This window comes from Malus domestica, chromosome 14 (genome assembly GCF_042453785.1).
Source record: "Malus domestica chromosome 14, GDT2T_hap1".
Lineage (NCBI taxonomy): Eukaryota > Viridiplantae > Streptophyta > Magnoliopsida > Rosales > Rosaceae > Malus > Malus domestica.
The window spans coordinates 25,083,263-25,099,359 of record NC_091674.1 but is presented as its reverse complement, the minus strand read 5'-3'; the positions used below and the strand labels follow the sequence as shown (position 1 = coordinate 25,099,359).

Genomic DNA, 16,097 nt, shown 5'->3' with positions numbered 1-16,097 from the left:
ACAACACTTGCGTGTGAGAGGATTAAAACAGCCTTTTTTAGGAGGCATAGGTGTTCATTTGTCTATCAACATTCTTATCCGTTGAGAGCTGAATTTTATGTGTTTAAAAATGGTGTTTTCTTAATTGCTCATGCTTAACTTGTTTCTATTTTTCTATAGAAGATGAAAGTTTATTACATTAGTTTCCAATCTCTTTATTTGTAGATCGCCTTAGCATGTTTTTATTCTTAAGAAAAATTAGTGTAACAATTTTGTTTTTGTTTTTACAATCAAACCCGAGCCTTGTTCTATTAAAAGTGAAAATGGAGGTTGTTTTCTTAATGTGTATATGCCAACCCTATTTTATTTGGTATAGATATTGTACCTTAATATAAAATTGAATACATAAAGTAGTAATAATCTTGTTTTATTAGTGCAAAACATGTATATCTATCGTATTTTGGAGCACTGTAAAAGGTGTTCATTTTTATAACCTTCCAATCAAAAATACAATCCCATGCATGAAAAAAACAAACAGATCATAAGATACAGTTATTTACTTGATAAGACAAATAATTACACCCGAACTATGAAGTTGTTTCAGTTCATATTCCTAAAAAGAAAGTAATCAAATCCTTTGCAGCCTGAATGAGCCATGAACCTGTAAATTTAAGACGATCCATTATATACAGAACAAAAGGAAATAGGGGAAGATTATTAGCGAAGAAGAATCAATTACATATAAAATTATGCGTACCTGCACTCTTGAGTATGATAAACTACATTCCTCTGAATCTTACACTAATTAATAGCCAAGCAACTCTTCGTTGAACAATATTTTAAACAACGTAAAATATTTAATAGTCAAGCAACTCTTAAACCTCAATCTGACGACCATTTTCATGGTTTGGCACTCCAGCTTCAGAATCAGTAGACATGTAAAACCCAGAAAGCTTTACTTGCTTGCATGGCATCTTATTTATGCAAAGAAAAATTGATCGAAACACGAAGTAACAACAATAGACAAAGCATACGCAGATAAAGAACATCTTTACTTCATCAATTCGAGATAAAAGGGCACCAATGAATTGTGTTCTTAGACCTTTTTTTTTTTGGCAGTGTATATGCATTCTTGTCTCCTCACTCCTATTCAAATAAAAGGAGAAGTAGTGCTACCCGTACTTTTCCCCTTTCCTAAAAAAACTTACAGAAAGCAAGGGTTTCAAGTGTGTTTCTTTATTTTGGTCCAAGTAAAGAGCAACGCAATAAGGATATCACCCTAAAAACTAAGCAAACACTCTTACGAATACTTGAAACACCAAATGAACAATCCCAAATTCTATAATCAACCCCAACGAAGAGGAAATCCAACTGAATATAAGGAATTAAGAAGTTGAACTGATTACAGGAAATAAGAAGTTGAACCAAATTCTATAATCATTGTTCCTGGACCGACTGTAGATGTCTTCCCATGGTTTTTCTTTGTTTCCTCTGAATACAAAGTAAGAAAATAAAATCCCTTCTATGATATAGCGTTCATACTACATATATAGGTTTGATCGTAGATTACAGTATTACGATAAACTAAACATGACATAAACAATTAAGGACATCTGTAAAGCCTTAAAACCATTACAGAATAGAGCAATTATAACATTTTTCTTCCAAAATGGAAGAAGAACAAAGTATCATTTGATCACCAATAAATAAATAAAACATGGAAGAAAAAGAAAATAGAAATATACCCTTCACGTAGCCTCTCAGAGCACGCCGTCCCGTCAAACCATCGTCCACCAATTGTCTATAAAAAAATACACCTAGGAAATAGAAGCAGATAAAAAAGTCAGAGCGCCAAATAAGAGAGTAGATCAACCATCTAAATGAAGAAAAAAAACATGATCAAGTCCTCTTCTGCTCCGCTCTTGAGGCCCAAATCTATAAGAAATAGAAAAGATTCAAACTTTAATGATCATTTTGTTTAAATTAGTTAAAAACAAAATCATGGACAGAAGGAAAAACGAAAAGGGATGAAAATATGTTACCTAAAACAGAACAGGATGACTCAAAACTATTTTTGTTCCCTCTTCTTCCGCTATTTCTCTTCCTTCTTCCATATTTTCCCTGTGAAACAAACTTCAAAATTGATTACACAAATAAAAAAGGTTCAAACTTTTAATTTCCCAGAAACCAAAATTGAACATTTTTACTAAATTAATTAAAATTTCATGGACAGGAGAAAAAAAGAATTAAACGAAGTTACCCAAAAGAACGAAACCACCAACTCATATATTGAAAACGCAATTCACCAATCATCCTATATATTTGATCAAATATGGAGTTAATGATAAAAATGGAAATTAAAAATAAATCAAACATCAAAGTAACATACCTGAGAGTGAAGACATTTAGTTTTTGTGGGAAAGGAATAAAACCAATTGCAACTGCTAATTGCAGTTTCAAATTTGAGCTCCATTTTTTTTTCAACGTGTTATAATTATAGCTGCTCAGTTTAGGAGGATAATTATCCAACTTTTCCTCCATGTTCGTCTTCAAATGCCCAGCGATCAATTGCATAAAATGTGAACAAAATCACATTACATTCCATAAGAAAAATATAAATTAAGCAATAGATTCCGGAACGTTTACGATAATACACGTATGAATTATCGTCTGATATTTTAGACTAAAATGTAGAGACAAAATTCGGAAATTGAAGAAACTTGGCGTACCTGTAAAAATGTGGATGGAGATTGAACTGCGTCGTCCTCGTTCTCCCTCATAAAACCATCGCAAATTTTGCAGTAGAGAAACTAAAAAGGTAAACTGTCTTCCGATAACTGTAAACTTGGAATAAAAAGGTAAACTGTCTTCAGTTTGTTTTTTTTTCTCGGCTTTTTGTAACTTTTTTATTACAGTTTTCTGTTCAGTTCCAAATCCACCTTTGCGTGTGAAACGGTTTCATCACCTCAAAGTAAGGTTAACCGTGTTTGAATGCGTGAATTGCTCTTTGTATTTAATTTAATTTTTTTTAACTTTTTAATTTGATAACTGCCCCTTTTTCTTTTTGACAAAATTACCCATGTTGTGTTTGCTGTGTTATTTTTTGTTAGTTTTGGATTTTTTTGTTTTAGGGGTGTTTTTGTCCAGATATTTTTGGTGAAGCCTTAAGACACCAAAGTTGATTGCTGGCTTTTTAATATTAATTAAAGATTGTTACAACTAATATGCTATGCTAATTTACGATCTACAATGAAGGAAATGATTCGAGAGAGAGGGTCGACAAGGAAGACCCCAACCGTCTAGGTAACCCACTACTTACTGACCGATATATTATAGGGAGTGTTAACGAAACATTTCCACTACTGTTTATTTTAACAAAAAATGACATTTTAACTTTAAAAAGTCACTACTGGTACTATTCACTTACAATATATTTTTGTCATTTTGATTAAAACTCAAAGTTTTCAAGCCATTTTCATTAATTTTAATTATATTATATTGATTTGTCACCTATTTTTTTTAGTTATTTAGTGAGTGAGAAAATAAAACTGGTGAGAGACATAAACATTACGTCCTTCTAATAATAGATCTTATAGGAAAAACGATTATGAGCATAAATAGTTTTAAATGGGGCCAATGATTATGAACATAAAAATTTGTTTGGAATTACTTTAAAAATAATTGAAAGCGTTTTTACCGAAATTGCTTTTGAATGCTTTTTAAAAAAGACATCAAATATTTGTTTAACTGCTTTCAAAATCCACTTAAACTTTTACCGAAGATTAGTTTTTAGTTCTTAGACGAGCATCTCAAACAAGCAATATGATTGCCTCTTTCGTACCTACATGTCTTGTGCTATAAATTGAATGAACATCATTTCTGGATCCTCTTTGTGAGGATTTTTGAAATCCTTCAATAACATCGGTTCATCGTATATCGTGTAATCAGAAATCATTATAAATCTTTTTATTTAAAATTAAATATAAACAGTACCTGGCGAAAACTGACCATACAATATATGATGAATGGATGTGATTAGATAATTTCCAAAATTATCACAAAAAAAGATCACGAGGATTCTCATTCTTATAAATTGGAACATAATTTATGCAAAGGACTCACATCACGTTAGTGTCCTATAGTTTTTGCTTCGGTTGCACCGTGCATATATTTATGTGTCCTATAGTTTTTGCTTCGGTTGCACCGTGCATATATTTATATATACACACGTCATTTAACGCAACCATCTGCAATGGAGGCCTTAAATGATGCCCTTACAGATTTGATTGTATCTGTACGGTCACGGCGGTGGGTGTAAAATTTAAGCATGCACGTCAAAGCACCGGCCAAACCAAAAGCTTTTAGTTCCACCGAACTTTCAAATTTATTAGGAAGTGTTAACGAAAAGCTCATGGTACTGTTCATTTTAACGAAAAATCACATTTTTACATAAAAAAGTCAAACCTGCTACTATTCACTTTACCTTTTATTTTGTCTTTATCGTTAAAACTCAAAGTTTTCAAGCCATTTTCATTAGTTTTCCTAATTTATTAAGGCTGGTTTGTAACTGTTTTTAAAATGACTGTAAACATTTTTTTAGAAAATGTTTTTGAATTTTAAAAGTATTTGAACTACTTCTTGTAATTGGTGCTTCTTGTACGAGAAATTTTATTTGAATTCATATGATTTCTCTCTACACCCAACTATCCACACCGATATTACTTTTAATTGAATTCTTAATTTTTCTTTAAACTCAATTTACTGTCTAAACTACCCTCACAAGCCCAATCCAATATATAAGTTTATCTTTACACCCATTTCTGAAACAAAAACCCAAAATCAATGTATCAAAGCTTATTTTATGCGATACATGTCACTCAATCTTTTATGAAGATGAGCATTGTTAGCCACGGCATGCACTTGGAAGTGTTCATTGAATTTTTCCTCATTATAGTCGGATGAGACAAAAATTATCTAAAACTCTTTGCCTTTCACTCAAAACATTTCATAAAGTCTCACATCTCAGAGGTAAGAGCCTTGCAAGGCCTACACAAATTTGCAAAGAAGTAGAGCCACGCCATCTTCCCATTACATGACGATAACGAAACCCAATAATCTCATAATTAAAATAAGATTATGTTTTAATCAAGATTAAAAAAATTCACCTCTGAAATTGAAGGCATGTTTTTCTATGCTACAAACCTACTTGAAAATCACATTCCTATATTTTCATGAAATTGAAACATTTTCAACATCCAACAACTAAATTAAATTATGACTAATTGAAACAAACATAAGATGGGGAAGCTTTTGGAGACTACATACATACATTTGTTTCACCAGATAGAAGGAACTCAATACCTTCAAATTCAAGGACAGTTGATATATTGCTGCTATGCACTGCCATCAGAACTACAAGCAAAGTATAGCCTCCACCCTTCACGAATGAAATGAAAAGAAAGCGTGATATTCACACAAGTAGCTAGACTTTAAATTTTAAATCCTATATATGTTTCTGCTAGTAATTATGCTTTGAAAAAGGGGTTGATTGTGAAATCAAACGAAAAAATTTTTGCATAAATCGATTTATACCTTAGTTGGAGAATTCAAAACTTCAAAATCATCATCTCCATTGTTCAGAAAGAGCTTGTCTTTCTCTGTTAGAACGTCTTAGAGTTTTAGCTAGAATGAATGGAGAATAAAGATTAGGTGATAATAGGTTTGATTATTGGGTATGAATTTATTAATACATTTTAGTTTTATTGTTAGTTTCATTTTGTACTTAATGATAATTATGCAATAGGATAAAAAGACAAAGTCACATTTAAAATTTAAGTTGGATGTAGAAATATATTAGATGGGTTCAAATAAAACTTCCCTTATTGTACACAGTACTTCAAATGTTTTATTACGATTTATTTACATTTTTATTAAGAATTGACTCTAAATATTTTCACCAAAAATATTTTTAATTATTTTAACAATATTTTCAAACAAGTGTAAGAGAGGTGTACTCAATTGGGAATTTGAGAGATTTTAATGAATTTATAAATCCATAGATTTTTATGGAGTCTAATTGATTTGTATAGATTTTATCATGGTCTGAAATGCCGATATTATAGGCGATATTTCGCCGATAATATCGGTTTTGTGAGAGAGCGATATTTTCACACTTATCCACTGAATTTTCATCAAAATATCGCAATATTACCGATAATACACGATATTTTAGGTTGGTGCGAATCGGAGAAGAACGCCGGAGCTTCTACAGCTCCGACCGACTATAAAAGAGCACCCTAGACTCCGATCTAAGTATCAAAATGAAATACAAGACGAGGGGAATGTTTTTATAACTTCCGTTTGCCGTGAAACGGTCAGAGGTGTTCGAAAAATTCCTTGACACTCACGGCCTCGCCGGAGCTAGGTGTGCCTTCCCCCGGGTTGATCTCGTTCTAAAACCTTGTTAAAAAAACGAGATAAAACTTAGTATATCTCAACCACACAACATCCAAGATGAATTGAGGTAACCTGGGGCTTACCTAACTGGAGAAGGATCAAGAGAACTCGCCGGAGAGTTCCTGGGTTCCACTGTCCTAGCTGCACCAATAGAAATAGAGAGAAAGACGAGGTTTAGATGGTGATGATGATGTCGTTGACGGAGTACTACGAAGGGCGTAGAGGGCGCCGATGGGGATGATCGACTTGAGGTAGAGGTCACGGGAGATGGAGACAGCGCCGACGAGGCAGAAGACGCGGACGATGAGGAAGACGAGGGAGGAGCAGAAGGCCATATGGGAGAAGGATCGAGAGACTGGGGTCTCTGCGCATGTGTGTGGGATAAGGGAGAAGAGAGAAGGATCGAGAGATCTGTGTGTGTGTGTAGGAGAAGGGAGAAGGGATAAGAGAATGATCCAGAGACCTCAGTCTCTGTGTGCGTGTGAGAATCTCTGACTATGTGTGTGTGTGTGTGGTGGCGTGTGAAAAAAAAAATCCAAATAATTCAACTTTTACAACTTTTACAACTTGTACAATTTTTGACAAGACAAAAATAATGGCGTGTGTGTCTGTATCTGACAACTTTTACAACTTGTACAATTTTTGACAAGACACAATACACTTATGGACAACGTCAAATGATTTTGCTTATGGACAACGTCAAATGATTTTGCTTATGGACAACGTCAAATGATTTTGCTTATGGACAACGTCAACCAATCTCGGATCCATATGGGTGACATGTTAACAATTACATGCAAAACTATTTTGGGGATTTATCAATTGATGACTACTCTTCACAATACACTTACTCTACATATAGAGACGATGAAGATAGTGAAAAATTGGAACCTCATAGAAACTCTATGTGGTGCTAAGTCACCCATGTATCTTACCATGCAATGTATAAAGTGTAAAATATTGTACTAATTCATTATATATAAATGATTATGGTGTGTTTAAACTTCTTTCATTAATTACTACATATTTTCTATACTCACAATGTTTGCTAGATTGCTATTTAATCAACTTAAATCAGTTAAATCCATCATGCAATGCCTTTCCTACCAATTTTTTGTGATAAACTAATAGATAATTGACTAAATAAACATCCTGCAAAGTTTCAATAAAAATTTCCAAGTTTTTCTTACAATTTTCGTGGTTTTTATTCAATTTTTATCGATATTGATAATATCCTGATATTTCCATTGAAATTTCGGTGTTTTTTTACTACCGATATTTCCGATATCATTGATATTTTATACCTTAGGTTTTATGCAAAAATTTTGATTCAATTCCCTCGAAATCTCATGGGGAGAGGTGAGATTTATAAATGCTTAAAATATACTACAAAATCTCTCAAATTCCCTCAAATTCCTCAACTTTTTCAAATTATTTAAAATCAAATTAAATACATCTAGAATGTTATAAATTTCTCTAAAATTTTAATTGAATACACCTGGATTTCCAAGGATTTTAATAAACTATCTTAAAATCCCGATTGAATACACATTAAATTTTAGAGAATAATTTAAAATCTAAATTAGTACACCCAAATTTATTAAAAGTATTAAAATCTCTCAAAATCCTAATTGAATACACATCTAAATTGAAAGAAACAAAAAGCAAAAGAATTCTTTTTTTTTGCTTTTGAAATTTCTGTGTTTTTTTCCAAAAGAGCGGCAGGAAAATGGTTGGGAGTGGTGACGCATGATCATTTACGGCCATTTATTTTTCATTCACCTACTTCATAGATCTTTTTAGATCCAAATTAATAGCTCCCACATGAGTCACCACCACCGCCCCTTAGTTAGTAAATGGGCTTTCAAGTTCTTAACTTTGGAGAGATTTTTCAATGTGATCGTCCCAATAGGTAGTTATGTGTGTTAAAAGTTTAATAATTTAAAAATTAAAAATTTTCATCAGTTGCATAAAAACATGTGATGTATCATCCGTATTGCCGTGATAAAAATTTCTCCTAACTTTGATTGTTTGATGTTTGTCCGTAATTATGGTACCTATTTCAGTGTCAATCAAACTCATAATTTATGCTGATTTTTAATTGGAAACTAATAAGTTACTACAGAAGAATCAAAATAACACAACAATTTTATTTGTATTGCAACAATGAAATGCACAAATGTCGAAAGAAAAAAATTGAAAGACATCCAAAGTTCGAATATTTTGCCAAACTTCTTGTCGTTTTACAGTGATAAAATGCTTTACAATCTTTGACCCAAAATCAATGAAAATTATGAGAACTTTTTCATTGTTTTTTTACTTCCAAATCACTGGATCCATCAATTGGATGTTGAGGCTAATAGCATATAACAGTAGGAATTAACTTGGCTTCTTGAGGAGGGGTTCTTCCTCAATTTATTTGGTGATTAATTTACAGAACTTAAACGTATAATTTAAAATGTTAATATCATAAATCACTTTATCAAGATCATCTTTGTATAAACTCAATAAAATATGAGATCATTTAGTCAACAAACTATACAAAAACAAATGGACAGATTCGGTAAAGCATTATGATCTGTATAGCTATTTGCTACCATTAAGTGACTAAACGACTTTAATTTTAATTAATTTTTTGTACAGATGATCTTTTAAAATATAATTGGATATAATCATAAACACGAAATTTTGTAAATCAAACACTCCTCTGGTGACAATAATTTGCACAAGTAGTCTTTAATTTGTTTCCAATAGTATACATTGCTTAAGTTAAAAGACATATATGCCCTTTTGCCGAAGTGAAAAAAGTATATAAGAACTATACATATGCAAAGTAATACTAATAAGGTAGCTAGCTAGTAGTAAGAGGGACATGGCTTCTTCCTCTTCACTCTTCACATCTTGGCAGATTACCCTCATTACCCTCACCACCATCTCCTTCCTCTCCTCCTCCTCCTTCCCCGCCTCCGCTGCAGCAACAAAACAAAACCCTACATCGCCCTTCAAGAAAATCTACGCCTTTGGTGACTCATTCACAGACACAGGCAACACAAGATCCATCTCAGGCCCTAGCGGCTTCGGCCACGTCTCAAACTCTCCCTACGGCATCACCTTCTTCCACCGCCCCACCAACCGCTACTCGGACGGCCGCCTAGTCATTGACTTCGTCACCGAGTCACTCTCCTTGCCCTACTTGCCACCCTACCGTGTCGTTTCGAGCAATGCCTCAGCAGACTCAACTCACGGAGTTAACTTCGCCGTCGCGGGTTCCACTGCCATAGAGCACCAGTTCTTTGTGAAGAACAACCTCAGCCTTGCCATCACTCCTCAGTCTATCCTGTCTCAGCTGCTTTGGTTCAACAAGTTCTTGGAAAGTAAAGGTTGCAAAGTTGGAGGACCGGAATGCAAATTTGATGATGCACTTTTTTGGGTTGGAGAAATCGGAGTCAATGATTATGCTTATACACTTGGATCTGCTGTGCCCGGTGATACAATTCAGAAGCTTGGGGTCAGTAGGGTTACTAGCTTTCTGCAGGTATATGATTTTTAATTTTGCTAGATTTTTATGCGTAGAATAAAAGAAAACTAATGAAAAAGACTTGAAAATTTTGAGTTTTAATAATAAGGACAAAATAAATGGTAAAGTGAATAATACCATGATTGATTTTTTTAGTGTAAAAATATGGTTTTTCGTTAAAGTGAACAGTATCAGATGCTTTTCGTTAAAGTTCCCTAGAATAAATGGTCTGAAAATTTGTATGTTTTTAATTTAGTTTTGGGAAGTGATTTCAACCCATCGTATTTTTGTCATTACACGCCCATTTTCATGTTTGGTTTTCTGATTAGAGAGAATTAAAGAACAAAATGCATATGAGTCTACAGAACGAGAAACGTAAAAAGTAAAGTGCGGAAATTATTATTTTTTTTTTCACCTAGCTAGAATTATTTGTCTAACACAAACTCAAATGCTTAAAGTCAATAGGCATAATAAATCTTCAAGTTGTAGTCTAATATCCTTGTGGATAGAGTGTTGGGTTTCTACTATTGCATCTCAGTTTCGAAACTTCTCTCCTAAAATAAAATAATAGTTTCAAACCCTCGTTCTCTCCTTAATAATAATTATTAAAAAAAAATGTTCTTCAAATTGTTTTGGTTATGAGTATAAAGTCCTATTTCTCTCCTTTTTTTGGCGGATTCCTATTTCGAGTCAAGGTTTTTTGGCTAAATCACATTTTCAATCTCTTTAATTTAATAAAGTTCCACTTTCATCCTCTATTTTCGATTCCAAAAACGACAACGAATTTGGATTAATTTGCAAACCACATGACAAATTCGAATTCGACCTAGTTCGAGATACATGAACGAAAGTGTAATTTTAACCCCTTCACGTTGGCTATGTGAATCATTTGACACATCATGCGGTATAAAAATGTAGTCTCCATTGCCTTACCCTCATGAATTCAATTGCACCGAATTTGGTCCTTATTCTTTCGAAGATAAATACTAAAGCTAGAAATTAAGCTTACTAATAAGTTAAAAAAAAAAACAAATGTTTTGGACTTGGGCTGATTGGAGAAATGCTTTCAATGCCTTGCAGGCACTGTTAAAGAAGGGTGCCAAATATGTTGTTGTCCAAGGTCTGCCACTTTCAGGCTGCTTGCCGTTGGCGATGACGTTAGCGCCGGAAGATGACAGAGACAGCGTCGGATGTGTCAAGAGTGTCAACAACCAAACCTACAGCCATAACCTTGTGCTCCAAGCAAAGTTGCAAGTACTCAGGAAACAGTTTCCCCATGCTGTCATAACCTATGCTGACTACTGGAATGCCCATCTCACAGTCATGAAGAATCCGAGCCAGTACGGTTTCACGGAGAGCTTCAAGGCCTGCTGTGGGAAGAGCGATGACCCCTACAACTTCGACGTGTTTGCCACTTGCGGCACGCCTTCTGCCACCGCCTGTAAAAGCCCGTCTCAGTACATAAATTGGGATGGAGTTCATCTCACTGAAGCCATGTACAAGGTGCTTTCTGATATGTTCCTAAAAGGCAACGCCACTCACCCTCCTTTCAGTTCCTTGTTGGACATAAAACTGCGTAACGGGTGAATGGCCTGCCTTCGGATGATCAGATTCATCTTTTAGTACTTTTCTGTGTTGCTTGTGATCTCTTGAGAGTAGATATTTCTGTGTTCGAAGTATGCTCGAGAACTTTTTGAACTATTTACTATATATAATATAACCTGTGTGAAAGATGACCCCTTTTAAATCTGATAACGAATTCGGACCAGATTTCGTCGAATCATAACTTTTTCCGATTGCCTTCCATCACAAAACCAAAATTGCATAAGAAAAGAGGTGACTCGTCTGATATATATTTCTGTCTCTTACACAAAGCATATACATTATTTTGCTTGGGGTGAAGTGGAAATGAAATTTACGATGTTAAAACCTAAACGGACTATGTACTCGTGATGGTTAATCTCTTAACTTATATTTTTGATAAGTTTTAATCTTACAATCGCCTCTCTCTATACACCATTTCTAGTATGTTTGATCAAATTAAGTACTCATAATACATTAAGAACAACGCATCCGGGAGATCTTTGGGCAGTCTGTTGATAAAAAGATAGAACCGCAACATATCTTCCTTCAACACGGTTTGAGTGTCAACCACATCGCTACCGCAGGTCAGAACCCACAAGTCCCCTGAGTTCACTCTTTTTAGACTTCCCCGGCAAAACGGGCAAGATTCCGATCTTATGTTCCTGTAATATATCAAGAGGCAAAGATGTGAACGGTTAAAAATAATGAGCCAAATCATCATATGGTAACTACCTGGATGAAACTAAAGCGAGCAAAGGAAGAACAAATTATTTCGGAGAAATTATTTCGAAGATTAGGGAAGAACTACGTTATTCATACCAGTCGCGGTAGCAATTAATGCACATTGCATGGCAGCAGTTTGGCAAAACCATTTTGGTGCAAGGTACTAAGCAGATGCCACATTCATCTTCTCTCTCCAAGTCCACATCCGAAAGCTTTATCTTATCCTCATATGGTTTCCTCGCAGCCATCTCTAGAGCTTCCTCTTGGGTGGTATCCATCTCCAATGAATCACCGTGGAGACACTGAAGGGACGGCAATATAACATCTGCAGTTTTATGTTGGGAAAGACATGAATAATGATGAATTGCAGAAACAACTCCGCTTAATGCGTTTTGAAGTTTAAAAGCAGACCAAAATGAATGCTTCCGTAAAATTGAAATTACAGCAGGAATGAGAACCATTTAAAGAATTAGCCATCAATTTTCGAAATCCTAAAGTGAAGTTATGCACCAGAGGGCTCATTTTTAAGTTTTCCGTAAAACATACGCAAACATCCATCCTCTATATAAGGTTCAAATTGCATCTTATACAGATGTTAGATCAACTACCAGAGTTAGAAGAAAGTTTACATACTGTAAAATTCGCTGATGGTAGCTTTCCTTCCACATGAAGAGATACTTGATCTCCCATCTGAGCGTACCTGAAATACAAAACCAACAAACACGCAAACATTCAAGAACTAGAATTCCATTACGCAAGGGGCAAAAATTAAGCTGTAAATTTACATTAGAAACATAAGAACAGGCAAGGCAGAAACCAACCTTATATACAATTATGTGGAAAAGATTTAAGTAACTTGAAAATAAACACGAAGACGAGCAATCAATCCATTGAAGCAAAAACAGGAAAATGTGTGCCAAGTCACTGTAAACCAATTTCATTTGAAGAACCGTACCACCCTTGCTTCGGGGGATGGAAGCTGCCCTGCATTTTATTCAAGTAACATCAAAAGTCACTCAACTTGATCAACCACAAAAATGAAATATCTTCGTCTATTAAATCGGTGAAACATTCTAATGGTCAGCAACCCAAATTAAAAAATAAGGTACGCAAGGACACAAGCCGATGCTCTTAAAACTATGATAGGTTATGGGCTGAACCCACTATGCTTTTCAAATTGCACATATTCCACAAACCCCAAAAATTAGTTCGATTTGAACAAGAAACCGGGATCTAATGAAGAATAATAGGCGGAATTCAGCAGCATATCCAAGATTATATACAGAAAAAACTGAAATTTGTTCTCAATATCAAGATTATACTTCACATAAAGATTGAAGCTTGCGAAATGGGGTCAATACGACAACATAACGAAATTCAGATAACATAACAATGAAACCAGAAACAACAGGCATTAGATACACATCCAATGACAACACAAATGGATATTAGTTCCAAAAAAAATGCTGACACGAAAAATCAACTCAACTCTCTCCCTCCCTCCCTCTCTCTCTCTCTCTGAAACAATCCATCATATAACCAAAACCAAACTTCATGTGGAAATTCAAGCCTATAACATCACTCTCTGGTGGCCCTTTGGATAGTGAGGAGTACAGTTTCAAATTTCAAACTCAGAACAGTAAATGCAGAACATATAAAACCACTAAAAATTCAGAAACCCACAACTGTATTCCACATTTCACAAACCCAATTTCAAAATTAAACATAAACAAAACCCAAATAAATAAATTTAAAAAAAAGGTGGTAGTGTTGTACTTACAGCATATTGGCATGCTGAATATCTGCCTCAAGAACCTTGAGAGAATCATGGTGAGAAGGCCTGGAAGCAAGCTGCTCATAGTAATCCAACATCTCTCACTCCTTTCCACTCAAAGTTTCAAACTTTGAAGCAAAAAATGGAAATTTGAAAGAGAGAGATGATGAAAAAGTAGAGAATGAAAAAAACCCAAAATTATGGTGGTCAAATTATTACACAACCCAAAGAAAAAGCTTGGGTTTTTGCCAAATACTGGTCTTTTGGAGACTGGAAGCAGTTGTGAGAGAGGCCAGTGGGGACCAAAACCCTCTGTGATCATCAATACAACCTAATCTTGCATTAAACACTATATAATAATATATAATAATATATAATATATGGAATTGCTTAAGGGGAGGGATCCCCATTTTTTCAAAAAAATGGGGACACGCTCCCCACCGTTGGATTTGAATTAAATGAAATCCTGTGGTTGAGATTCTATGGCCTGTGTTTTAATCTCAACCACACAATTTCATTAAAGTCAATCTAACGGTGGGGAGCGTGTCCCCATTTTTTTTGAAAAAATGGGGATCCCTCCCCTTAAGCTCCCTGTATAATATATATATATATATATATATATATATATATATATATATAACGAGAGAGAGAGAGAGAGAGAGGGGGGACTTGGTCTTTCTTGTGTTTTTGAAATTTGATTTGGTGATTGTTTGTTTTGATTATCCGCTTAAAATTGAAGTTGGCATTTTGTTGACTTTCTTAGAAGTTTGTGTTTGAATGCTTCAATTTTGCTTGGTTGAGGGGTTATGAGTAAATTGAGTAGGTTTCCTCTGCTTCAAATTGGAACCATCTATTTTGGTCAGAAGTATTGGAAGGGTACATTCCAGGCAGGAGTTAGGGGACCACTTTTTTTTATTTTTTTATATTTTAGAGTTAATTTGTCAAATGTTAAAGAGAAGAAGATCATAGGGATCGAACCTCAACAAGATGTATAGATATTATTGTTTTCTACCATTACGATAAAACATCATCTGCAAAAACATGCCAATTCGCCCTCTCTATTATGTCACTGACATCTGCCAAATGTTTTGTCAATTTGAATCGTATTAAGAGTCTGCTTGAGACTATTTACAAAAAGCCCAAAAGTGCTCTCTATAATAAAAATAAAAATAAAACGTTTTTAACTGCATTTAAAAAAGACATCTTCAAATACTTCTTCAATTTCAACAAAGTACTAATATTTTGAATAAAAATTCAAAGTATTTCTAATAGAAGCGCTTATAAGAATATTTGATTTCTGCATAACCTATTGAACTAAGTTCAAGTGCACTACCAAAATTTTCCCTTTAAGCTTATGCTCTCTCTTCCTCTTCAAAGACAAAGGTTTTCAGAGATTTTTGCAACCCAAAAGCTCACTAGCTTCTCACTCCTTATTTTGTTCTTGTAAATGTTTATTCTGTGAATTTATGTTGTTTTTTTTTTAAACTATAGAATGAAGGATTTTTTTTTAATTTAATTTATTTATGTTCGGGTCGTGTATGTCTAGGGAAAAAGCTCTCACCTTTAAACGAAAGATAGCTTCTTTTTTTCAATTTCTGCACTCATGGGTCTTTGTTTGGTCTTGATCGTGAAGATTTTATGGTACATTGTTTAATTTCTTCTTGTTTTTTTTAATTAAAATTTATGTATTCTTTTCTCCATTTTTTAAAGATAAAATGGATTTCATTCAAAGACATTGTTTGTACCATACTTAGGGTCTCCGTATTTAGACCTCGTATAAATACTCGGAGAACTCAAATGTAATTATGTAATAAGTGAAAGGGCAAATATGTAATAAGTGAGGATCCCTTATTCTATAAAATGACTCATCACTCTCCTCATTAAAGGAGGCCAATTCTTAGGCCATGGGAAATAGCTCTCTCACCCTCAGAAGTTGTCACCCTCTTATCCTCTCACAAACAGAGAAATACAATATCAGTGTGGATGTAGCCCAAACATTGGGGTGAACCACGATACATCTTGTGTTATTTACTTTCTTGCAGATTCACGATCGGATTTACGTTG

The 16,097-nt window shown here is 34.2% G+C and overlaps 3 protein-coding genes and 1 long non-coding RNA gene across 5 annotated transcripts; 1 reads left to right on the top strand and 3 right to left on the bottom strand.

The window, feature by feature from the left end:
- Positions 1–437: 437 nt before the first annotated feature.
- LOC139191501 (uncharacterized) lies at positions 438–2,856 on the bottom strand. 2 transcript variants are annotated; one of them, XM_070812385.1, is made up of 5 exons: positions 2,709–2,856; positions 2,369–2,526; positions 2,240–2,293; positions 2,022–2,100; positions 438–1,914 (listed from the first exon to the last, which is right to left on the bottom strand). In XM_070812385.1, the coding sequence occupies exons 1-4, from the start codon at positions 2,757–2,759 to the stop codon at positions 2,022–2,024; spliced, it is 342 nt and encodes a 113-aa protein (XP_070668486.1). In that variant the 5' UTR covers positions 2,760–2,856; the 3' UTR covers positions 438–1,914. The 2 variants fall into 2 exon arrangements, with proteins under 2 accessions (XP_070668486.1, XP_070668487.1); XM_070812386.1 differs by lacking the exon at positions 2,240–2,293.
- Positions 2,857–6,143: 3,287 nt separating this feature from the next.
- LOC139191607 (uncharacterized) lies at positions 6,144–6,923 on the bottom strand. Its single transcript, XR_011575704.1, has 2 exons — positions 6,519–6,923; positions 6,144–6,438 (listed from the first exon to the last, which is right to left on the bottom strand). It is a non-coding gene; the product is annotated as an uncharacterized lncRNA (long non-coding RNA).
- Positions 6,924–9,221: 2,298 nt separating this feature from the next.
- LOC103455042 (GDSL esterase/lipase At3g48460) lies at positions 9,222–11,699 on the top strand. Its single transcript, XM_008394634.4, has 2 exons — positions 9,222–9,970; positions 11,033–11,699. The coding sequence occupies exons 1-2, from the start codon at positions 9,308–9,310 to the stop codon at positions 11,537–11,539; spliced, it is 1,170 nt and encodes a 389-aa protein (XP_008392856.2). The 5' UTR covers positions 9,222–9,307; the 3' UTR covers positions 11,540–11,699.
- Positions 11,700–11,772: 73 nt separating this feature from the next.
- On the bottom strand, positions 11,773–14,448 carry LOC103455043 (E3 ubiquitin-protein ligase AIRP2-like). Its single transcript, XM_008394636.4, has 5 exons — positions 14,040–14,448; positions 13,081–13,243; positions 12,893–12,959; positions 12,356–12,584; positions 11,773–12,198 (listed from the first exon to the last, which is right to left on the bottom strand). The coding sequence occupies exons 1-5, from the start codon at positions 14,129–14,131 to the stop codon at positions 11,988–11,990; spliced, it is 762 nt and encodes a 253-aa protein (XP_008392858.3). The 5' UTR covers positions 14,132–14,448; the 3' UTR covers positions 11,773–11,987.
- Between the last annotated feature and the right edge of the window lie 1,649 nt (positions 14,449–16,097).